The sequence below is a fragment of the Corylus avellana genome, chromosome ca6 (genome assembly GCF_901000735.1).
Source record: "Corylus avellana chromosome ca6, CavTom2PMs-1.0".
In the NCBI taxonomy this organism is placed as follows: Eukaryota; Viridiplantae; Streptophyta; class Magnoliopsida; order Fagales; family Betulaceae; genus Corylus; species Corylus avellana.
In genome coordinates this window covers 701,380-727,291 of record NC_081546.1, presented here as the reverse complement: position 1 = coordinate 727,291, position 25,912 = coordinate 701,380, and the positions used below count along the sequence as shown (strand labels likewise).

General features: G+C 34.6%; 2 protein-coding genes across 2 annotated transcripts; one reads left to right on the top strand and one right to left on the bottom strand.

Moving 5' to 3' along the window:
* Positions 1 to 3,483: 3,483 nt before the first annotated feature.
* On the bottom strand, positions 3,484 to 4,788 carry LOC132183899 (protein ASPARTIC PROTEASE IN GUARD CELL 2-like). Its single transcript, XM_059597366.1, has one exon. The coding sequence runs from the start codon at positions 4,786 to 4,788 to the stop codon at positions 3,484 to 3,486; it is 1,305 nt and encodes a 434-aa protein (XP_059453349.1).
* A 16,422-nt stretch (positions 4,789 to 21,210) lies between these two features.
* Positions 21,211 to 22,054, top strand: LOC132184573 (uncharacterized). Its single transcript, XM_059598255.1, has one exon. It carries the CDS (start codon positions 21,312 to 21,314, stop codon positions 21,885 to 21,887), a length of 576 nt encoding a protein of 191 aa, XP_059454238.1. The 5' UTR covers positions 21,211 to 21,311; the 3' UTR covers positions 21,888 to 22,054.
* The last annotated feature ends 3,858 nt before the right edge of the window (positions 22,055 to 25,912 follow it).

The window sequence follows — 25,912 nt, the reverse complement described above, 5'->3', positions numbered from 1 at the left end:
GCTTTTGAGGGTGGTCAGACCACCTCTTTAGCCATGGGGATGGTTCGTCCACCACCAGACCGCCCATAGGGTTGGCTTCAGCCACTCCCTTAGCCAAACTGAGGTGGTCTGGTCACCCCATTTTTGGCCAAGGGGTGGCCGGAGCCACCCATTTCATTTTTGTTTTATTTTTTTAATATTTTTATTTTTTTAATTATTGATTTTTTTTAATATTTAATAAATATTATATTATTACTTTAAAAAAATTATTTTTTATTACCCAAAATGACCGCGCGCGCATGTGAGGTAGTGTTGCCCTACCGCACTTAAGCCGGATTCGTAAATGGGACTGTGATACACAGCACGTGGCATGCACAAATTTTTATTTTTATTTTTTTATATTTAAAAAAATATAATTTTTAAACTGGCGTGTGTGGCACGTCGCGTGCTATTTTACTTCACCCTCGTAAATGATATGCTATCTGAAACTACAGCCTTAATTCAAAGCATGTGAAATATTATAAGGGTTAAATACCAAATACCTCCCTGGGGTTTTGATAAAGGACCAAGTTAGTCCATCCGTTAGTTGACCGTTAGGACTGACATGTGGACCAATCAGATGTTGACACGTGGCATATATATATATATTTTTTTTAAAAAAAAAAATTTAAAAAAAAAAGAAAAGAAAAGAAAAGAAAAAAAATTGAGGGTGGCCGAGCCACCCCTTTTGGCCATGGGGGTGGCCAGGCCACCCCCATCTGGCCGGATGGGGGTGGCTGAAACCACCCCCTGTAAAAACGAGCCACCCACAATTTTTTTTTTTTTTTTTTAATTTAAAAAAATTAAATATGTGCTACGTGTCAACATCTGATTGATCCACGTGTCAGTCATAACGGTCAACTAACGGATGGACTAACTTGGTCCTTTATCAAAACTCCATGGGGGTCCTGTGATAAAAATGAAACCCCAGGAGAGTAAAAATAAAATTACCAAACCCCAGGGGGTATTTGGTATTTAACCCATATTATAATTGATATTGTTTGTTGAAGCCAGAAGAAAGTAAGTTACATTATTGGGCAAGGCCGACGGATGTCTCAAATCTTCTTCAACCCAAAAATCAAACCTAAATTCGGCCATTCCAAAACAAAACCCAACCATTTCATCAATCAACCCATGCAGAGTGTCAACAAAACTTAAACCCAACCAATTCATACCGCATAATTAAAAGTTATGAAGCGGATGTCACTAGTTCAAATCTCCCCCCTTCTCTTGTGTGGACATATCAAAAAATAATAATAATAAATAAATAAATAAATCTGTGACACCATTAGGCTTTTTATAAAGCAAAAGACTCCATCAATAATTTTCAGTGGTGGTAGTAGGATGCTAATTAAGGAAAAGCATAAAGACAATTCACATACACTATTACATGATAATTAATGGACATTCAGACGTTAAATTTATTTATTTATTTATTTTGGTAATTCAAAGATCAACAAATTTGAAAAAGAACCTTGTTTCACACTTAATCCAAGGAAGTGAACTTTTTTATTAGACAGAAGAAAAAGTAGAGTACAAATATAGTAACATGACGTACGTTCTCTCGATTCACTTGGAATTTATTAGGAGAATATATGTAGGAAGAGATACAAAGATAGCACCTGCAATATCCCTAAATGAGAGGAGGAGGTCTATCACTTCCATTGATAAATAATTTATTTTCTTTAACATTGATATGCTAGTACCATACTTAGTTTATTTGGGACTACTTTCATTAACCTTCGAAATAGCTTCTTTTTTTCCTGCGCAGATGCATATGCCAGAAGGATAAAAGAAGATGGCACTGAGCCTTATCATGATCATATATATAGATTTATTTAGCTAAAAACAAGAGAAAATAAAGACTATTTTAACTATATATGAATTTTCACTAATTAAACAAAAAAAAAAAAAAAAAAAGCAATTTTTTAAGCGTTTTAAAGATTTAGCTACTTCAAAAAGAAAATTATTTCTTTGAAGAGTAGAGACAGAGGAGACGTCAATTTGATAGTATGCATTTTACAAGCATACATTCTTTCTTTACAAAAAAAAAAAAAAAAAAGGAATTCTTTCATACAAAAGAAAAAGAAGGGTTATTAATTAATTTACAATGAAATAATTTCCCTGCTTTACGTATGGACAAAATCCAAAATCACATTTTGATTTGATGAATCTTCTTTTACTGTAAAGAATTAATTACTTTATAAAAGAAAATGATTGTCTTTCCGTAAATAAAAGAGAGCGATTCATTGTAGGTATGAATTGTATTTAATTAGATTATGAATGTCTTTAGATTCTAAATTAATTGGCCGGACCTTCCGTTTTTGGTTTTTTCTTGCCTTTAAAATTAAAATCTGACACACTATATAATATTGAGTAAGGAGTTGAAATATTATCAGCATGAAAATAAAATTCTCAAGTCTTCAATCATGCACAAACTCTCCAACCTCAATAAGTCGATCGAAGACGATGGAGAAGACTTCATTCAAAATGGCTTTTTTAATCGTCTTATTTGTTTCTATTTGTTAGTCTTTCTCTCTCATAACCCTAACTTCATATATATATAGTCTCTATCTTTCTTAAACATAGTTTTTATTTTTAATTTTTATTGGTTTGATATGATCATAAATTCTAATTACAGGTATACTATTCCCAATGCTACCAAGTGCTGAGGCAGAAATAATCCATTGTCGTCGGGATGTTGAATGTGTTATATTTATGAAAAATTGTTGATATTCTAGGGCTTGTAACTCTCAAGGTATCTGCGTCTGCTTTTAAAAAGAATAAGCTACTCCGAATGTTAATGAAAGTACGTACTCCCAGCCAAATAAACAAATTAATTATGCTACTTATAAACAAAACCGAATAAAATAATTATATATCAATGTTATGGAAGTGATCGATCCATCCTCTCAAAAAGTGATGTTGTAGGTGTTATCTTTGCATCTCCTCCTAATAAATTAAAAGTGAATGGCTGATAAGGTCATGCTTCTGTACGTGAATTGTAGTTTTTTGCCGGATAATAAAAATGTTGACTTCCTTCGATTAAGTTTTTTTATTTTATTTTTTCTTTCTCTCTCGTAATAATGAATAATAATTAGTAGAAGTTGAAATACTTTACAACATTTTTGGTCCAGATATAATGTAAATGGTTGAAACATCCAGTGGTTAATTTACGTTGGATGTGCAGTGTTTAACTTCGTTTATTACTGCTTGTAGTTGTGGCCAAAAGAACATCTTGGAACAATTCCAGTTCATTTGGCAACCTCTTGTTCATGACTTTGCCACTAAATACCATTATGACAACCAACCCTTGAGAGATGTTCGTAAAAATATCACTTTTCCTTTATTTTAATACAAACCCAATTTGAAGTCCAGCAAAGACACCGTCTTTTTACATAGACAACAAAATAACTTAATTTTGTTCGCTCTTCATTACAAGTTTGCTCTTCATTACAAATTCGATCAATCAAGGATACTTATAATTAACACATAAAAGCAGGTAAATAAACATAGAAATAAGGGATTTGGAGGAATATAATTCTCCAAGGCTATACTCCTCCTAGGAGGCCAATGCCCATGACAATGAGGTGAACTTTCTGGAGGACCACAAATGCTCGGACCAAATCCCACATATCCCGCCTCTGCATCGAAGGAAGTCTGAATTCCAGCTAGTTGAGTGTTCCCAATAATAGATGTAACATCACTGGTAGGGATAAATGCAAAACAGAAAATTCTTTCACCAACATAACGTTCTTGCTCAACTAGAATGTTCCACATTTGCAATGTTAGAATTGGTCCGGCAGAGAAGAAGAATGACACATTTGGAACTTGAACCGACTCTAAGCCGGATAGGTTATAGCACGTGTCAAACAAGGAGGTCGCAGGGGCCCGAGGAAGATTTACTGTTTTTGCAAGGTAGGCATTACGAATAGCCTCGTAAACAAGCCTCGGTAGGTAGGTGTATGTTGTACCTGAATCTATGATCGCGCCTCCCTTGAAGCTGTTTTGGGGAATGGGTAGCTGCATGTTTCCAATCCCAAGGCCCGATAGCTCAACATGGTAATGAGTCTTTATTTTTGTGGTGCGGACTAAGGGAATCCATGCAGTTCCCGTAGGTAACACGACATTTGGAAGGCTGAAATTCAACCAACCAAGTAACCCTCCATGCAGATTGGGCAAGCAATAACTGAAGATGCCTGCCCGTCCATGTACCCGAAGCTGAGTAGCCAATGAAAGTGGCCCTCCTCCAAGGCCAACCAAGCCGTGGGCTCCAAGCATGAAGCCGAAGTTTGAGTGCCCGCACCCAGTGAGTACATTCAAAACAGCAGTGCTTCCAAATGTGAGCGTTTCGAGCACAAGCGAGCCGTTGGTGAAAGAGTTGTCCAAGTAGTCCACCTCGTATTGACACTGACTCTTGCTACAACTGTGTCGCTGGAGTTGATTACAGGCAGAGGAGTCACAAGGCACCACTGAAATGGAAGTGGAATTGAGTGGGTCGAATACCCCCGGCATTTGGTAACAATTACAGGGTTTACACTGAAACCACGTAATGTCACTCCCTGTGTCTATAATCATAAGCTGGTTGACAGGAGGGGTACCCACTCCTATCGATATAACATATGCTCCTCCAAATGTCTGGGGAAAAATCACCGCAGACATGAGGAGACCAGGAGGTGGAAGTAATGGTACTGGTGGTTTGTAGGAGGTATTAGGGGTTGGAGGTTGTGCTACAGTGAGTACTGTAAGGAGGGAGAGGAGAGACGCCATGACTCTTGCTTGTGAGTTGTGAGAGTACATTTGCAGCTCGATAGCTCAAGGGTCTTAATTATCTATTGTAATCCTCCTGACCTGTCCAAGAGATCACGAATCAAAACCTCTGAAAAAGAAAAAAAATAATAATAATAAGGAAAGAAAAAAAAATAAAAACAAAACGAAGAGCAAATCCAGGAAATCTGAAATGGCCGGATGGTTATATAATTACCAGCAGTATCCCGTAACCCTAGGTTGACAGCGCTTCCATCCACAATCACATTAGCACTGAAATTGTCGAAAACGATAGGCACATGTATAGTCCTGTAATTGATGACAAATGAACAAACAAGATAGTCAAATGATGAATAACTTAAAATTTCAAGTACACTAATAGAAAGCAGATAACGAGCAATAAATTCGAAAATAAATAATCTCACAGGAAAAAAAAAAAGAGTTAGGTAATAAATCTACCACACAAAACCAAGAAATCTAATCCACCACTCAGCCTAGAGTGTCCTGATCATGAAGAATCAAGGGCAGATATATCATCCTATAGACCGACGTAACAAGTTGTAAACTCCTAGCCATCTGAATCGCACATATATAAATGAAGTAACTGTTTGAATTAAATTTCTTAAAAAGGTTACCTTTGGTGTATCCAGAGTGTGTACGCATAGCATGTTTCTATGTTGCTCATGAGATTAGAAATTGATTAATTATTGTTACCTCCACACATGCATTTAATTACGAATTTCTGAAATCAAGATTTAGGTATGAAAAATTAGAAAGTTATAATTAATATGCATGCATATGTAAGGATCGTGCTGATCCAAACACGTACGTACGATGAGCTAAAAACCTATTATTCTTGTTACATTCCAAAGCCAAAAAAAAAAAACACAAAATTGTTAAGCATTTTAACCTTCGCTATATGGCAAGCAACAGAGCGTGAATTAAGCACATTTAGTATATGGCAATATTTAACCACTAAGTGAGTTGCGACAAATTTGATCAAAGCAAAGGGAGATCGAGGGAAGTTGCTTTCTGTTCTATTGGATAACAAGCTTGCTGTGGCAGAGAGTTAAAAAGAGAAACAAGACGACCTCTCAACCACACCCCATCTTCCGCATCATCATATTCTCCTTCTTCTTATTAATTAATATTAAATTTTCATTTCCTTTCTAGAAAGAAAAAAACTCCCAAAGAAAAAAAGCGTGTGTGTCTCAGTCAGTGTGTGCAAGAGATGGAGATCAGAGAGAGAGGTGTCTGAGGGCATGTTCGATTGGGACCCCCATCTGACAAGAACTAATAAAAAAAATCTCCTTCTTTGTTCCTCGTTCCTCACTCTGCGCACTCACTGCCATGTGCTCAGCTGCTAGCGCTTCACCTTCTGGCTGGCTCTCTCTGGCGCTAGCTCTCCCTGAGATCAACATTGTAAACACAAACTCGGTGCGCCAAAAATGTCTGGTATGAACTAAGATCGTCACCCTCTCTCTTTCTCCTTAAGATAGGTAACAGAGGTTAATAGAGTTGCTTCCAGTCAACCAAACAGTGCTAAATATTTTTTAAAATGGTGTTCCTTCTTTGACAACTCATATTGAATAATACATGAAAAAAAAAACCCGTAAACAATGCTTTCTAGTAGTATTTGTTACTAAATCAAAAACAAATTAAGTCTATATGTTTATCTAAATCTCATTTTGAAATGGAAGATACCTAGCAAGAAGAACGTAGTATAAGATCACAGGACCAAATATCCACGTTGGACTCCTCGTAACCCTTCCTCTTAGCTTTAAGACCTCCGGCGTCACTGCATATGCTGGGGTACCATGCTACATGTGGGAAATCCCGTTGTTGCAGAGCTGCTCCAGCAAAGTGGAGAGGACTAGGTCTGAGATGATCTATATATAAGGTTCTCAGACTTGACGTGTTCGCAAGGTGGGAAGTACAAAATAACTGGAAGACATCAATAATTACTGGAAGACATCAATAATTAATGGAAAACACAAATCCTTTTTCTTAGGAAAGACGTTAAGGGAAGAGATTATGACCAAATCCTTTTTCTTTGGAGAGACCCAAAGAAAGCTGGAAAGATTAAAGGAGTAACTTTATCTCTATTTGGAAACAATTCTTTACAATTCGTCAGTCCACCCTTTTTTCCAAATAAGCCAAAAAGTCAATTCTTCACCTTTCAGTGATTCACATGAAGTATTACCCTTTCTGCAGAAATCATCTCCATTGCTCTTTTCCTGTAATATAAGGCTGAATCCGCTAATCTACCCCTATATATATATATACTACCACTTAATTTGTAACTAAATAATATTCTAATACTCCATTCATGAATTAAGCTAACAAAATATTGTAGCTAATCATATATGTTCAAATATCACAAACTAGATAGTCTCGACATTTTTGCACAGCATTTTCTTCTAATATTGATTAATCATAAGTTTTTTTTTGCACTTGATTTGGCAACATCTTGTTCATGATCACTTTGCCACGAAAGCGTTTATTAAATACCGTTAAGACAACCAACCCTTGAGATATGTTCGTAAAAGTGATACTTTTTCCTTTGTTTTAAAGCGAACCCAAAGATGCCATCTTTTCTACATAGACAACAAAATAACTTGTTGTTGGACTTGATTAATCAATTTTTTTTTTTTTGGTTCAAAATGAATGATTTTTTTTTTGTAAATTTCTAATTGTTCCAAAGTTTTATATGGGAATGTAAGTAGTTTAAACATCATGGAATATGAATCTTGTTTTACCTAACATGTGTACACATTAATCCCCAAAATATAAATTTCTTCTATTTATTTATTACGAGAATTTTGTGCCAAGATAATTTAGGTACGTTGAGAGAGAAAGATAAGAGTAGCCATGTTAGGGGTATCAGCAAAACTCACAGGAATTGAGTCAAAAGTAAAAAGCTTTATCTGCTCTATCACTCTCCAATCTCCATGCTTTTACTAATTTAGTAAAAGATGGTTTTAAAAGGTTTCACTACCAAAATGGCTAAAGGTAAAATATATTTGTTTAAAATTAAAATTAAGATGTATCTTTAATTATTTGTTAAAGTCTTCACATGAGACTGGAGTTACCACAATACTCTTAACAGATTAAAGACGTTAACTTTTTCCTCTTTTGGTGGTTAGAGATAAGACAACTTTTTTTATAAAGTGATCATCCCACGTGCATCTCATATGCCTATTCAAGTATGTTTTGGACGTTAAAAGCCAAACTCGGAAACCATCCGTCCAAAACATTATATATATATAATGTTTTGGACGACACTATCTTCATTAAATCATTAAAAATTTAGGACGACACTACCCTTTAAAATGCACTAAATGTATAAATGAAAGAAATTGAAGAAATTTAAAATATAGAGAAGATCATTTTCCCACACAAATAGATTACTTTACTCACTAAAAGAAACTCCCGTGATCCCAACTCCTAAGACCCAGGAAATTTGAAATGGAGAAGATCACTTTTCCACACAAATAGGTTACTGCACTCCCAAAAAGAAACCCATGTGATCCCAACTCCCAAGACCCATAATTGTGAAGAAAAAAAAAAAGGAGAATTGAGCTCGAAAAGGAAACTAAAAAACATAATATTTTGTTAGCAGGATCCAGACAATCCAGTACTGGGTGGCGAATTCAGTTGGATTAATTGCAACCTACCTTAATTAATAAAAGGTATCAAAATTTGGATGGCCGTAATCACATATAATTTGCTTCTTGTTTTCATGATTAGTGTTGTGGCCTTGGAATCGTTATTAAGTGGCACTGCACGGATTTTTTTTTTTAAAAAAAAAAAAATTATGCGGTATGGATTCATTGGGTTTAAGTTTTGTCGACACTCTCCATGGGTTGATTGATGAAATGGTTGGGTTTAGTTATAGAATAGCCGAAATTAGATTTCATTCTTGCTCAAACGAACAATATTAATTATAATATTTCACATGCTTTGAATTAAGGCTGTAGTTTCAGATAGCAGATCATTTATGAGATGGGCCTTCCTTCTTGGTTCTGGCTCACTCATCAAGTAGATTCTTTCCATTTTGGGAAATTTCTTATTTCTTTTGTATATCATATAAAAAGGGACAGCTTTTGTGTAATGTACGTTCTAATTATCTTTACTAGAAGCCAATAGACACTTTGGCTTTTTTTAAAGTCTCGTCCGCTAATGACCTCAAAAAGCAAATTAGTTGCAGAATGATCCTTTCCTTTCCTTTCGGGTTATTTGTTACTTGTTAGTGTAGTCTTTCTGTTTAGCAGACCATTGAAGGCCCTGACACATGCACAGCTAATTGGAATAAATAAGCGAAAAATGGAAGAAAACAAGGGACGGTTGAGATTCAAAAGCTCAAAAATTAGAAAGTGCATGAGTGACGCGTGGAACAGTGGGTGAAAGGTAAAAGGCATCAGGAGAAATCTAACGGTTCAGATATCAGGCCTCGTAGGTGGGATTACATGCTGGTGTAATTTGGCGGGTTAAGCACCTGGTAGTTGTACAACATGAGCTCCTTGGTTGAATCTTTCGGTGACAGATCTAAAATTAAATCTAATTTTAGTTATAAGTTAGTGGATTAGTCTTAAATCTTATACTAAATCTGGTAATCTTGTAGCTTTATGTTATAGTTGTTTCAGAACTTTGCTTTGTAATATAAGAATTTTATGCTTGTGGTATTATTGAATGAAATTTTATTTTTTTTCCAAAAAAACAAAAAGATAAGGGGAGAGGAAATAATCTCACATTTGTTTATTCAAACTTGGCCCCAAAGGAATAGGAATCGGCTAATGGGCCTAAAGGGTGATACAAAATATATTGGGCTAGGACATTGATACAAAAATTTGGTCCACTCCCAAAATACTGTACATATATATAGTCCTTGGGTGACACCGCAATACTAGTCACCAATAGTGGGTGATGTGGAAGGGCAGAGACTGATAGTTATGTATCTGAATTGAGTATAATTTGTTTGGCCAAATTGTAACTTGCTCTACCCTTTTATTGTAGAGGATTTCAATGACAATGAGGCCTACTTGTAACTTTCCAAATATTTCTCTATTCCATTTCAATATTTTCCTATATTCATTATTTTATTTTTATTCTAACAAAATGGGACGACTGAAACTGAAATTTAATTCCTCTCCCATTCCTCTTCAAGCAATTGAAATGAATCAAAATCAATTGAGGACGTATTTTGAGGGACTAGGTAGTTTCCTTGCTGTCCAAATATGTTTAATTTTAGTATTCGAGGTACTAATATAAATATTTTTACTCTTGTCAAATTATATGAGGAGAGGCGTCCCAACCATCTCAGATTCTCAATAGTCAAAAAGAAAATGCTATCTCTATGATATAAGAGTAATGCTACTTTTTTACTCTCATTTTTATATTAAAAAATTACTTAAAACACGCTACCTTTGCCGAATATCATTACTCATTATATAATGCATAAAAGTTTATCAAATAGTATATGTTTCAATTAATTAAATAAACATTTTTTTTCTTAAAATACCCTTGGATTAATAAAAAGTTGTTTGTTTTAAATTTGAAACACAATGGCTCCTAGTTGGAAAACTGCGGGTTCAAATTTAAAATTAACATAGAAAATAAATTGATGTATACTTTTATTTTTAGAAATTCATGGCTATTTTTAGAAATTCATAACAAATTTTTTCTTATGTTTTCTTTAAAATAAATAAATAAATAATATAAAAAAAAAAACTCAAAGTTTTACCCTTTGTTTTCTTTTTTGTCTTCATGAAATCCATAATTGCATGCATTTTGCAATTTAAGATCTAGATTTGAGTGGAGTCCGCTTCCAAGGGCCTACAAGAATCTTGCTTAATATCTAAGTAATCTCCAAGCTACAAGCTGATTCACGTCTCAAGAAACGCCAAAACAAAGCATATAATTTAAGAAGTAATTGATCACACCGACAAATTTAAAGTTGGTTTGCAGCTCATATGATATATATATATCCCCATCTAAGTTACCTAACAAGGTAATGCATTTGCTATCTAACTTTGTCTCACTTCGGCCATCTGATGTAGACTTACAGCTCATGACATGTCTATCTTTATTAGCTTTGGGCCGGCTTATCCCTTCTTTCTATCTACCGGGGGATCCATGCTATATATGCATGTCCCTGGCCTCCTACAATATTGATCGTGTTAGGTCATCTGCTTTTTTAGGTTTCACATTTATTGATCACTTCAACCTATTTTACACGTCATTACAAGGAAAAGTAGTATGAGCAACCGGTGTCCCTTAATTTTATTGCATGGATTGAGATTCAGATCCTTGCAATTTATAAGAATTGCAACATATCCTCTAGTTCGCATGAAAGGTTTAGAATCACCCACTTCATAAGAAAGAGAAGAAAAATAGATATATATGAAGAATTAAAGCCAAAGGGGTGGTCTGGTCACCGCCTCTGTATTTTGTTTAGGATATTTGGCCACTCTAAATATATAGTTGATTAATTAGGTAGGTTAGGCCACTCCAAAATTATTATTATTTCTTTTTTCTTTTTTTTTTGTTATTTCTTATATATATGTTTGTTGACGTGATCATTAATTGCCGGCCCCTTTTCAACAGTGACGGGGGAGAGGGGGCCTCCAAAAAAAGAAAGTTTATTTTAGCCTTGAAGTCTTTCTTTTTATTTTTTCTGGCTCGTCAAGTATTTTTTTTTAATGCAATCTGGTCCTAAAGTAAATTCCTAATTCCCTTATTGATCTTAAAAATTGCAGAGGACCTGAATCTGTTCGTGCATGCCGCATGCGTACATGTGAGAATGGGAGAAACTAGTTCACGTTCTTTTCTCATCTGTAAGAATTGCAGGGATCTCAATTAATTCGTCCATGCATGTATATGTTTCGCGTGAGAAGATGAGATTTTCACATCACATAACCATCATAATAAAAACGATATTTTGATAAATTACATTATCATATATATAGAGTTTGATCATGAAGATATGGGTAAACATCGGGTAATGTCTCTGGTGGAGGGTTCTATCATATACGCGATTGGGCGATAGAGAAAATATTTTAAATAGATGGTAGGTTCTATCATATATGTGATTAGGCGATAGACAAACAGATATTTTTAGTTTGGAAGTAAAAATTCCCCTGAACCTAATTAAGGTTAGCATCAACAGGATGCTCCTTTTTCTTCATGTGTACAATTGACTGCATCCTGGCAGCTCCGCCAGGAGAAACCAGGGACAAAAAATGAGCGAAAGATATTTGCTGGATGTGTTGATGGGGGACACTTCTAATGCATACTGACAATAGGGTAATCCGGTGAAAAGAGAGATAAAATGTAACAATCATGAGAACATGTTACCAGAGCTTTCTTTAATAGAAATCGAGGTTAAGTGATTTGAGAATGTTAAATAAACCATACAAAATATGAAAAGAATACCAATTGGCCGGGTAGAACATAGGACATATGAAAAGAACACTAGGCAATTACCACAATTGCTATGTGCTAGCTAATTAACCGGAGATGTCTTGGCTCACATAGGCCTTTTGTAGTATAGCTCCTAGTACATGTGGCATCGGTCGGTTACTTACCCTCTTAACCATGTGGATGCTCCTGCGTAGAAGTGGTGGAGGGCATGAATTCCTTGTAGCATACCCTTTTGGAGCACACAAGGGCTGGGTTGCTGGGTTTCAGCCGTTGTTTTGAAAGTAAAAGATCATAAATTTGAATTTTGTCTCCGTCATTTATCTCTCATTTTAATTAAATATTATATGTGTTGAACATCAAGTCAAAATATATAAGCTAGTCAGCTAATTTTTAGGCAAATTTACAATTTTAGAGAACTTAATAATTCTTCTCCCCTCCCCCTTATTTATTCCCTCCTGATATATGAATGGAAAGTCAAGATTGTCCATTGAAATATCAGATGGGAGGAGGAGACTGCAGTTGTCAAATGTTGGCCATCTTCGGTGAAATAAAAACCAAGAATAACGACCATATATAACCAAAAAGAAAAATATATATTTTTAAAATAATAGACACACAAATCCTTTTGTTAGATAGATCTGAGCTAGGCGTTGAGACCCATATGAAACACTTTTAGCAGAGCCATCAAGATCAACACGACACGCCTAACTAAACTATTCACGATATGTTTAATGTCCTTTTCTAAACTCGAATTATCAAGGGAATAGAGTAAGTATAGCTACACAATTACCAAAAATGAAAGCAACATTTCATACATTTATACAGCTATAAAATAACTTTTTTATTGCCACTACATCACGATCAATAAGTTTGCAGTGGTCACACATAAACTTTTCACAATAAATACTTAATAGAAATTAATAATTTGTAAACACTTTGTTTAATCTTTAGGAAATATTGCGAAATTGGTCCTTCAAATTCAAGGTTGTAACAAATAACTCCATGTAGTGTGCATGTGTATTTTTTTAAAAAAAAAAATTTAAAAAAAAAATAAAAAACTTAGGAAAATGGAAGGAAGAAAAAAAGGGTTAGCAGCCAAGCAACCAACCTACCCCATGGCCACTACCCCAAATTTTTTTTTTTTTTTTATAAGGATAAATGTGTAATTTCATAATGACCGTCGGAAAGTGGATGGAATTTGAATGAAGCTAGGGAGCTATTTGTCACTTTTTAAACCTTAGAGAGTTATTTGCCACAAACCCAAACCTCAAGAACCAATTTTATAAATTTTTTTCTTCTTCTCATTTTTAAAAGAAAAATAAAACAAGAATTTCAACCTGTATTATGTATGTCCAAATAGCAAATGAGGGTTGGTCAGGGGCAAGAAAAGTGGTTGCAAAGGAAGGAATTTGCTTGGTAATTTCAAGGAAGGAGGTAGCTAGGGAGCTATTTTCTTGAAGACAAAAGTAAAGTGATTAAGAAGGATAACACTAATTAAAAGGCAGCATAGGAGGAAGATAGGTAGGAATTGCTTTCAAGGAATTTTCTTGATTCTAATGGTGGGGGGTGGGGGGGACCTAGCTAGCCCGTCAATCGTCATGGCCCTACTACGTATCTATCACGGGAAATTGTTTTTCCCAGTTAGATGGGATTCCTATTTCCTTGAAAGCCAAGTAAATCACGAAGAAAATGTGATTCCCCTTTGGACATGTAATGTAATTGTGTGATGGAAATGTCAATGTCTGTAAGCAAAAGTCATCATATGGGAAAAGAATTTTCATAGAATAAGACAGTCAGAGAACCTAAAAAGAGTGTTCCCCGTAACATGGAATTGGAATAAAATTGGAATTTGGAACCTTCGATAATGCTGTCTTCACTTCATGACCCTCGCCCGCCCGGCCCGTGTTGAACGTGTTTCGCTTATTGTCTAACCCAAAAGACCTACCACTACATATGTCTGCCAAAACACATGCCTTTCAGTCGTTTTTACATTTTTCTTTTTCCCTATATTTGATTGACAAATATGATGACTCATATACTCGTATGAGATTTGAATTTTCTACCCCTTCCTTGTGCAAAAATAAATGTCACTATTAGTAGTTGGACCAATGTATAGCAATAGTAGCTCGCGCAATTCAACCTATTACCAAGACTTGTATCTATTGATTTATAATTAACACACACTAACATGTTAGGTTTGCAGCATCTAACATATCTCCCGGCCTGCATCCACTTTCTCATAAATGTAATGTTCGAGAATATAGATTTCTATAACAGTTGCATCTCTTTGGAAAAATTATTAATAAGAAATGATATTATACTTACAATTCTTTTACGATTCGTTAGCATGTGTTAGCATATAATTGGAGGGTGCTAATTTTTTTTGGTGACCGACATATAGAGGGTGGCGTGGTGGGCATGTGTATTTGATTCTTGAGATAAAACACTATCTTTTGAGTTATTTTTATTCTTGAAATCAAACACCATCTTTTGTGCTCTTTCAACATTTCAAACGTAAAAGCATGCTAGCTCTCAAAGTTGTATCCGCGCAACTCTATTGGATCTAGCTTTTATTGTTAACACGAAACCCAAAAAAATGATGCTCAGAGAGAAAAGAAATCCAGAGAATAAATCAAAAGAAATACTTTATAGATGTGAAGAATTAATGGGTATTGTTTTTTTAAGTTTATCTCACTTTACAGCGGAATTTGGTGTCCGCTGAAACTATTTATTTATTTATTTTTATTAACTTAAACTTTTAGAATAAGAATAACATCTTTCTTTTTTTCCTTTGTGAATTTTTCTTTCTCCAAGACTCATGCAGCGTTCTTCGGAAGAATTGAATAATATTGCTCAAGCAATTGACTAATCTTTGGTAAGGTTTTCCAATCAAACATTTGAAGTCGTCGAGGAGGCTTCTAGGCCAAAGTCATTTTCATTTTTCTTTTTCGTTCTTTGAATCAGTGATCACCTCATACTTATGTAATAAATTTAAGTTGGTTGTAAATGGTAAATTTACAATCATTTACCATTAAATGGTAAAATATTTAATTGAAATTGAGTGTAAATTGTTGAATCATAATTCAAACTCACTCGTGATATTTGTTATGATATTATATTAAATCATTATTTATCCTGACAATTTTGAGATAAATAATGGTTAATTAACATTTTTACATGCATCTTGTTCAAAAAAATATATATCTAACAAATTTCACATGATCCATATTTGATTTTAAAAAATAAAGATTGAAATATGATTATACTATTTGAATTGTTTGTCAGACTTCAATATCAACACTGAATTATAAATTGTTTTAATTAGAAAAAAGAAGTATAAATTGTTTTAATTTAGTTTTTAATGCTTTTAAAAACTACCTCGATGTTACCGTTAATTTCGTTAGCTTTTGGTCAGAAGACATTAGAGTTGGGTTTTTCTTGTCAACGGAAGAAAAGTACTCTATTCATTTGAATTGAATGATCGATCCAATGGGTGTGCAAGGAAGAAAAGTACTCTATTCATTTTAATTGAATGATCGATCCAATGGGTGTGCAAGGACGACCATCCAACTAACTACCACTTTGATTAGTCAGCCTAAATTATTGCCGGCCTCTATTTTATTTTCTTCCTTCACATTCCAATTTCTATTGCTATTTCTATTTTCCTTTGTGTTCTTGTTTTAGGGTTTCGGCTGTCCTAGGGCACGATGATTTCGGCCAAATTGCGCTTCATTGGATGATTCAAAAGTATTCAAATTTCTTTTTATTCCAATGGAATATATAGTCATAAAGTTTTCATATGCTCTAAATAATTAAAAAAAAAAAAACAAATCAAAAAAAATTATTTATTTAGGGTATGTTTATAATTTAAATTAACTCTGTCACATAGCATATAAAGTGGGCACATGATATGTCAAACGAAAGCTACCTAACATTAATTTATTAGTTTAAAGTGTAATATTGTTAATTGACGGATTGAACTATTTGAAATTGTCGAAATTGAAAACTTAACAATTAAATTGTAATTAAAAAAAGTACTTAAGGGCTAAGTTTGGATTTTTTTTCGTAAGTTTTATATTGGAACGCAGCCTCTTTGAATATGAAGGCTTGCCGGCCATATGGGTCATCCACAATGGAAGTCATTCGGCGGCCTGTTGATCATTGAAATATTTGCAAAATTATGTTGCATCACGGTCACGGATAACATTAATTAACCACAAACTTATTTATTTTAATATTGTATGTATATTTATATAATATGATCTTTTGTTATTTGGTTCAAGAAAGGAAGGCAAAAAAAGTGGGTTTCATATGTTGATCGAGTCAAACATCTAATTATGAATGGAAACCAAGAGGATAAAAGAAATGAAAAAAATGGAATATGATATTCAATATTTTAAAAGTATTTGTGAGATCTAGAACATGGCTGCCTAACGTGTGCCCTAAGGACAAGGTTTCTACGCCAAACAAAATCATTAACACAAGCTCAAGCAGAGTTTTTTGTCCAACTTGCTTGTTATCAATCTAGTCTTACAATAATTAGGAGAAATTGTAAAAACTAGTTCTGAGATTTTGACAAATAGCTATTTAGGGTTTAAAAAGTGATAAATCACTTTGCATAGTAGGCCTATATAATAAATAACTCTCTCGCTACAAATTTTGACAATTTTTAATTGGAGTAATTGCAAAATTACAAATTTATCTTAAAAAAAAGTTATAGAAAAAATAATTAAAAAAACAAAGAAAAGAAAAAGGGCGATGAGGTTGATTGGGTCCTTGGTGATGGTTTAGCCACCCCTACGTTGCTTCTAAGGATAGTTCGGTCATCTTCTTTGGCCAATTTAGGGTTGGCCAACCACCCTTAGTGTAATTTTTTGGTTTTTGGTTTTTATTTTTATCTTTCAATTTTTTAAAGATAAATATGTAATTTTATAATAACGTCAACCAGAAAATGATTAAAGAGAGGTATTAGTTAGGTAGACATGCATGATGCATACATACTACATGGAGTGATTTCTCACTTTTCTTAACCCTTTAGAAGCTATTTGTGAAAAAGCCAAACCCATAAAACTATTTTATAATTTTTCCTAATATTTTATGTGAAGCGGAGAAAAACTAATAAATCCACCTTATACAACGTACTCAAACAAATTATTAGAACTTAATTTGCTTTTACTTTTCCCCCCTTCTTTTTTAAAGTGTCAACAATAATAATAATAAATAAAACTCAATCCGTATCTTATCTCAGCCTTTTTTCTATCTTTTTTTTGTCCTTACCAATAATAATTAATTTCTTCTTTTTCTTTTTTCTTTTTCTTTTCGCCTTCACCAATAACTTCCCATGATTCATTATCATACAAGATCCTAGTAACGTGGTTCATGCTTTCGAGCCGAAAGCCACTATCATCTTGCAGGAGACGTTTATGAGTGGAGGTAAAAGATCAAATAGGTCAAACACTTTAAACAATTCAATGCCTTCATTTTATTTTTCGTAAAGAAAATGTTACTTTTTGTTTAAACTAATCTTTAAGTTTCTAGTAGGATACATTTTAAAAAAAGAAGAAGATAATTTCATAATTCACACACGTTTGATGGAATAATGTTCTTTTGATCAACTTTTATTTTGTTTTGTTTTTTTAAACAATGACTTAGACCTTGTTTGAGATTGTGTTTGAAAGATAGAGTTTTTAAGTCAAAAAGAGCTTTTGCCAAAAGTGTTTTTTTTTACTATTTTAAACCTTTTTGGACCTTAAAAGTGCTTTTAATTAATTTTACCAAACGAATACTTTTTTTTTTTTTTTTTAACAGACTTTTTGAGTGTTAAAATCACTTTTAGGCCCCTCAAACGCAATCCCAAACAAGCTCTTAATAGGCACGGTTAGATCAATCCAAGGAGATGTGGATTGCGTTACTCTTTTTAGTAGTACTAATAAAAAAATGGAAATAAATTTTCTATAAACTAATTTGTTAGAAATTTCCTAAATGACACACCTATAAAATTAATTGACATATGTTTCTTAATATGTAAAAAATACATGTTTTTTTTTTTTAATAGCATGTGGCACATGCTTTTTAACAATTTAAATGACACATGCAGTTTTTAGAGACGGTTTAGTAAGAAATTTGTGTCATAAAAAAAATGTGATTCTCACTTGCTCAATTGACAAATAACACTTTTAAAGATGGGTTAGAGGAATTTCTACAACTTAATTTATATGAAATATTTATATTTTTTCATTGTTACATCATCTCAAATGTATAATAATTTTATAACAAATTACTAAATAAATTAGTACTTTTTATTTGCATGTGTTAAACAATTTTTGAGTCTATTAAACTAATATATATTTAAAATAGAGTTTTAAAAACTCATGAAAATCACATATTTTATTAAAAGATATATGTAATTCAAGCAAATATATAAACTGAATTAGAAGAAATTGATTCAATCCAACAGTTCTGAAGAATCTATAGGATGATATTTGACTGTATTTGTTTATTCAATTTTCATCCAAGTTGTGGATTTCTTTCAAAAAACGTGGTGTGGCTCGTGGGCCCGTGGCATGTAAACCGCTGACTATAGTTTAGACGAAAAAGCAACGCCGGCCCTATAAACAAAGGAATAAAGAGAAGGAGCCCCCGCCTCCAAACCAAAAAAAAAAAAAAAAAAAAAAGCTGACAATCTGAGAGGAAGGCGTGCCTCTTGACTGGGCAAAGCTGCCGTTGATATTTTTTGTCTGATAGAGAAAGCAATCTCAGCCGTTGACATATTCCCAACAATACCATCGAACGGTACTCTTTGGGATTCGTCCATTGGATCTCATATCTAGGTACGGCTTCCCAGTTCCACATCGGTTGTTTCTCTATTATTCTATTCGGAAAATAAATTTAACAAGTTGTCAATGTGTCACGCTCTCCACCTGACGATCAACTCATCTCTTCCGCCTAGACCGTAAGATAAAAAAATACTTTGATTAGTTAGTCTGGAAACGGATAGGCCTGATTCGTTCTCCTCCATACCGTCCACATCCCACCAAGCACCTCGTGAAAACCACGACATCGATAACATGTCCAAACCTAACCATCATCCCCTGCACCATGTGAATATGTGATTGCTTTTAACATCCACCACCACTACTACACACACACGTGGTCCCCACCTGGGAAAACGTATCGACCTTTTCTAGATCTCCATGTTTATCAACAGAAATAGAAAAAGGAAAAGTAAAAAAAGCACCTTTGGCGCCTCAAGGAAATGGTATAATAATATCTAGAAAGTCCGCCACGTGGAAACGTGCAAGCAAGGGCAAGTTGCGTTTCTAGGGATGGCTACGAGCCGACACGACAACCGAATCACGAATAACACCTTCTTCGATTAATTAACCAGCGCCAGCGGCTTGGCCACGTTTTGGGTCATCAATGTGTGTCTGTTTGGTTTGGCCTGGTCGTTGCTTCTGGAATCCGCTCGGCGCGCCGGTCATTGTATTCGGCTGTGGATGAGTATTTAGGACGTGGACCAGGTACAGTTGGGGGGGTCCATTAAGTGAGAGAAATTTGAGGGATCTGGAATAGGCATCCCTCGTTTCTTTCCGCTGTAAAATCGTGGGACTTGGGTTTCCAACAACGCGGAAAGAGTACGATGGATGTGTACAAAAGGAGGGACTTTGTACCAGTTTGTCGCCAGGCCAACGGATACTTTTACAGTCTGAACAAACCACACACTTGGGTGGATGAAGAGTGTGTGGCGATTGGTCTGTTTTTATCTAAATTAGCTAATTCAATCTAGAATAAAGTTCAGCTTTTTATAAATAAAAAATTAAAGGTTTTCAAATACACTTCCCATCTAATTATTTAATTTTTAAAAATATTTCTTGTAATTTTTTTTTTTCAGAAAATGAAAAGTTTTATTCCAAAAAAATATAAAGAGAAGGAAAAATAAATAAATAAATAAATAAATGCAAAATCGGTTTTATTTAATGGCTTTGACGTCCCCTATTTGATAGCTCTTTGTGGATGAGGATTTATTTTGAAATTTGCCCCGTATAGATAAGCCTCACACTTTAAGCTATCCAATTCCAAACAAATAATTAATCCTACCGTCCCGCTTTCTTAAATTGCATAAATTTTAATAAAACTTAGACAACATAATCTCAATGACCCCAATTTCGGAGGTTAACTGCCACATGCAATGGACGTGCTTACTGATAAGATCTTAAAATAAAACAAAATAACAAAAGAAGTATCTGACAGCGCAAGCAGAGGCTGGAAATTAAGGAAAATAGGAAAGCAAAATACTATGTGCTAGAGCCTACAGATATTATTTCGTATGACAACCAAGAAGATGGGTCAGTTAGACGACGTTGAAAAGGTTTTAAATGTGTTGTATATATTATTCCTTCATGTGACACCGATCCCACTTACTATAATTTCTGCTTTCAGATGTAGCTGAATTGGCCGTCATCATCATCATCTATCACCAGCCATTGCGCAATCAATTGCCTACAATTTTCGTCAACCTAATCCTTTTTGGAAAAACCTCCTTACCACCCTGTCAAATCCCATTCCAAACCACATGCCCAACTTTATCGAAAGGTCCAAAACACCCCCCTACCTTCCTCCAATTTATTTTCCTACCAAAACAAACACAGCCCTAGTCACCAACTGCCCTCCCAAACCAAGTCTCTGTCAGCCGAGCCGAGCCAAAAGAAAGAGCCAAGGACAAATGGAAAGAGCCTATGTCGTGATTGACTAGGCAGGCTTGTTGGGCCCCCTCCCCAAATTACCCGGACTTCAAGACGGAATTGAAACCAGTTTAATAGTGGAAACCCCCGACACGAAATTAGAAAAAAGGCAAGGAGTCCGTGATGGCCTAAGGATTCGCTCCCTCTCACGCGCCTGCGTCACCATCATCACCCCACGCTCTCTCTCGTCTCTCTCTTTCTCTCTCCAACTTTCTCTCTCTACCTTGTCCCCTTATATAATGTTCCGCTTCGCTTTACCGCACCTCATCACCACTTCCTCACATTATCTTTACGATTTATCAGAAACACATTTCTCTCTCTCTCTCTCTCTCTCTCTCTCTCTCGTTCATCTTTTTATAAATAATGTCTAGCATAGTGGAGAGCCGAAACGATAAGAAGCGGGTCCGAGGCGACTCGGACGAGTTTTCCGAGTCGGACTCCCCCGAGGTGAAGCGTCTCAGGGAAGACCTTCTGGGGTTCCTCGACGACACGGAGGCCGATCCGACGATTCAGGACCTCGACTCGGTCATGAAGAGCTTTGAGGAAGAAATAGCTCAGGCTTGTACTTCTTCGCCGGTGCCGGTTGTCGACCTGACGTTGGATTCCGGCGAGTCCCAGCCGGAGCTCGGGTACCTTTTGGAAGCTTCGGACGACGAGCTCGGTCTGCCTCCTTCTGGGAATTCTTTAGACGAGGACGTGAAGAACTCAGAGAGCGAGTTGGGCCGGGACTCGTCCTATTCGTACGGAATCGGCGAGCTTTGGGGCTTCGAGGATCAGCTTCCGAGTTATTACTCGTTCGAGTTTGGTGCCGGGAACGGGTATGACAATACTAGCGAGTACGTGGCGTTTGATGGGCTGTTCGAGCACTCCGATGTGTATTTCGATTCGTCCGATGTTTCGGACCCCTCTTGGCGGCATGAAACTTTGCCGGCACAATAGTAAACAAATGAAAAAAAAAAGGAACAGGAAAAACCGAGGCCTTTCGGGCTTACGGATTATATTCGACTCGAAGTTGTAAATTTTTGTTTTTGTTCTTAATTTTTTAATTTGTTATAACAGTAGAAGCTAAAGAAATATATGTAGAACTAGGATGATTGAAAGATTCATATGAAGACGCCTTCAAGAGAATCTGTCTCTATTTTCGTAAAATGGTCAAGGAACCAAAAAAAATTGCTACTAAACATTTTGCAGCGTACGTATTCTTGTCTACGTGGTATATTAACATCAATTTGTCTCTGTTTTTTTCTTTAAAAAAATAATAATAACGTTAGCAGATGAGTAGTAACATTTAAAAACAAACACCTCTATTCTTTAGAATTGAGATAAGGTGGTATTGCACAACTATTACATTTTATGGGGATTATTCATTTCAAATGTTTTTATTTTCTGAGCCTTTCAAATGGTCAAGGACAGAAATTTTTTCCAAAGACCACCGCCGAGTCAGCCACCTAACCATTTTTCTAGTAAGTATTTGTCGTCACAATTTGAAATTAATGGTCCAAATAAAATGTATTAGACAATGAGAAATGTTACATTTATTTCCTATGGCATTGAAAATTATCGTTAATATAAAATATATAGATTACTCTATTAAAATTGAATAGTAATTTTTATTATCATATTATAAAATAAGCACTTGAAAAAATCACTTTATTTGTAATCTAGTTAGAGAAATGTTAAGGATATTAATTCTTGGGGGAAATTTCAGTGAAGACTCCTAAATTTCTACCTGGTTTAATAAACCCTCCCTGAACTTCAAAATTTTTCAATTTAGTCTCTTGAACTTGTAATTGTTTTCAATTTAGATCCTTCTGTCAGATTTTAAACATTACAAGACATTTATATTCCTGACTTTTGTATAAAATTTTAACTTCCAAAACGTTTTTTTATTTAAAAACAAAAAACAAAAATTAGGGATATTTTGGTTCTTTTTTTTTTTTGTATTTTTAACTGCTAAAATTAACGGAAGGGTCTAAATTGAAAGCAATTGAAAGTTTATGGATTAAATTGAGAGATTTTAAAGTTTATGGATTAAATTGAGAGATTTTAAAGTTTAGGGGGAGTATTTCAAAACGGGTGGAAGTTTGGGGGTCTTTAGTGAAGTTTTCTCTAATTCTTTTACTATCATGATGTGAAGCTTATTCATTGGTATTAGTAGCATTTATTTATTTATTTATTGTTTGGATCTTCTCCAATCAATATGTTTCACATCATATTAGTTAAATAGTTAGTATCCCTACCATTTATCATCCAATTAATGCCCCAAAAATGAAATAATAACATATACTTGGAATAGTTTATGGCCGGTGTGAACTGTGTCTTCTTCAAAACATTGTTGATCTCTATTCACATTCTTCACGTTCCCTCAATCATTGCAAAACAATAACATTTAAGAGAGTTCACCGAGGTGCTGGCGAGATCTGACTCCAACGCCTAAGAAAGTGTATGCGTAATGCGCAATATTTTGATACGAGGATTATACGTGAGGTATTGGCCTATAAAGTTTAGTCAAGGTTAAGTCTTTTAATTCAACTTGAGGTGTGAGTGCTAAGAGTTTGGACGTAGATCGAGAGTTTTACCCCAATTCAACTTGGAGTAGGATTGTTGGCCAAATTCTTCAAGGAATCTTGATTGAACTCGGATTTGAGACTCTTACTCCAATTCAACTAAGAGTAAATATTTGATCCGGATTTTATAGGACAAGACATGTCTCGAAACTTAGGGGGTTGAGACCTAGCTTTACTCTTCCTAGGTTTTAATGAACAACAATCAACAGCCATTTGTAACTTTCGTATCGGAGTGATTGTCTAACTCTCCCAAAAGGTGTTTGTCCAAGAGTTTGTATATAGATAAATCATGGTCCTGAGATGACTCTCTTCTCGAGAGTAATCCATTAAATGCTCATGTCTCCCGAGGATAGGCTCCTTCCGGGAGTCTTCCTACCTAAACACTGCACTATTAGTTTTGTAGGCTAGTCTTCAGCGTTGAGGTTCATTACTCTTTCGACGAGATTGGTACTGGTTATGAAGCCCGTGATTTATCTAATGGATCTGTTAGGTGGGATTATTCCCAACATACTCTCTAAATGAACCATGTTACACAACAATTTTTTAACTATCGCATTTTGTAAATTCAATGGATTAACTATAGAATTTTGTAAACTCATGTGGATCACACGCAAATTTAATGATGGATTATATATGTAGATGAATATAATGTGACAGTGCGGTTAGAAATATAACAACAACAAAAAAAGACGATAATATTTATTAAAAAACAATTGAAACCTTCATAAATAAATCCACATAATTTAATCATATGAATCATTTTTTAAAAAAAAAAAAAAAAAAAAAAATTAACAACAACAACAAAAAACTTATTATTTTTCTAGAGAAACGAGGAACACACAATGTGAATCAAGTTAACACCCCCAAGGTGGAATAATAACATATGATATATTGGTTGTTAAGAATTTATAAGAACCGATTTGGACGGTATTTTAATCTGGTGGTACTCAATTTGAAGAAGGGTGAACGAAAAGGTCATGGATGTGGGTTGGGGAGATGCACTTTACCCTGTTGGAAATTATTTTCTTTTTGATATTTTATATTTGATGGTAACGAGGAGAGGGATTGGGCCCTTTGTCAGTTGTCTCACCCTCTCTCAAAGTTTGATTGGTTGCACTTGCACCATCAAATGCTTTAACTTTGCATTTTTACCAAGATTTGTTCCTATATCTATATCTCTCTGCTGGCTAGATTTGTTCCTTTTTTTTTTGTGAGTTACATTTGTTCCTTTGATTGGGTAGATTTGTTCTTATATCCCTATCACGGATTTGGGATTCTCTGCAATTGTATGTGCCGATCACAACTTGATTGATTGTACCATCACGTGCTATAAGTTTGCACTTATCAAGATTTGTTCCGATATTGCTTTAGATGGATCCCGATTTTTTGTAATGATTCGGCTCGATTGCACTAAATAGGCAATTAAGAGTAGCTTTGATAAAACTTATTTGTCCGAGTGTTTAGGCAGCTTAAAAAAAAACAAAAACAAAATATTGGTTGCCAAATAATTTTTTTATTAAAAAAAAAAATAATGCTACGTACTATATTTTCATTCTCCTGCCTCATTGGCTTAATGCGACAATATTCATCTATTCTTGATTTTTTTTTTTTTTTTTTTAAACAAAGAAAAACGGCATTATCACACTCCAATAAAATAAGAGTGTGATATGTAAACTACTCGTACAACAACAACAACAACACAAAAAAAAAAAAAAAAAAAAAAAAATGGGAAAGGGCACTTTCTGGTTAGGCCTACCCCACTCAAAAAGACATGGGCTCAAGCCTAAGTAACCGAATATTGGCCCTAACACTTGTACGTCATTGGGCCTTGGGGTTATGATATCTGCTCTCTCTCTCTCTTTCTCTCTCACTACGTCAATGGGCCTTCATCCCCTGTCTGATGGGCCAGTTGGGGTTACTCACAATAACAATATTAACTCTCTCTCACTCTCTCTATTTTTATTTTTTTTAAATATACTTTTTCCTGAGCAAATCAGATTCACAATATCTTTTTACCAACAAATCAGTAACTAAAATGTTTGGAAATGAATTTCAGGAGTCTATTTTTAAAAAAATATAAAATTTAGTTTTTTTTTTTTTTTAGTTTCTTGTAATTTAAAATTAGTTTTCCTAACACGTGGTAAACTATTTACGTAGGGTTCATGCCATGCAAGTAGTTTTCAATGAAATGATTGAATTGAAAAATGCTAATAATAACTTGTGACGTGTTTTGACCAAATATCCCAAAAAATATGAGGAAATATAATAAATTAACATGTGTAATGTGTTCTTAGAGTATGTGATTCACATGCATTTTTAAAATGCATATGAAAATCATATGTTTTAAAAATACTTATCATTTCTAATAAATTGAGCTTGATAAATTTTATACAACCT

What these genes read in the sequence shown, in the direction of transcription:
- LOC132183899 (XM_059597366.1), bottom strand. Translation starts at nt 4,788, where the DNA reads ATGGCGTCTCTCCTCTCCCTCCTTACAGTACTCACTGTAGCACAACCT.
- LOC132184573 (XM_059598255.1), top strand. Translation starts at nt 21,312, where the DNA reads ATGTCTAGCATAGTGGAGAGCCGAAACGATAAGAAGCGGGTCCGAGGC.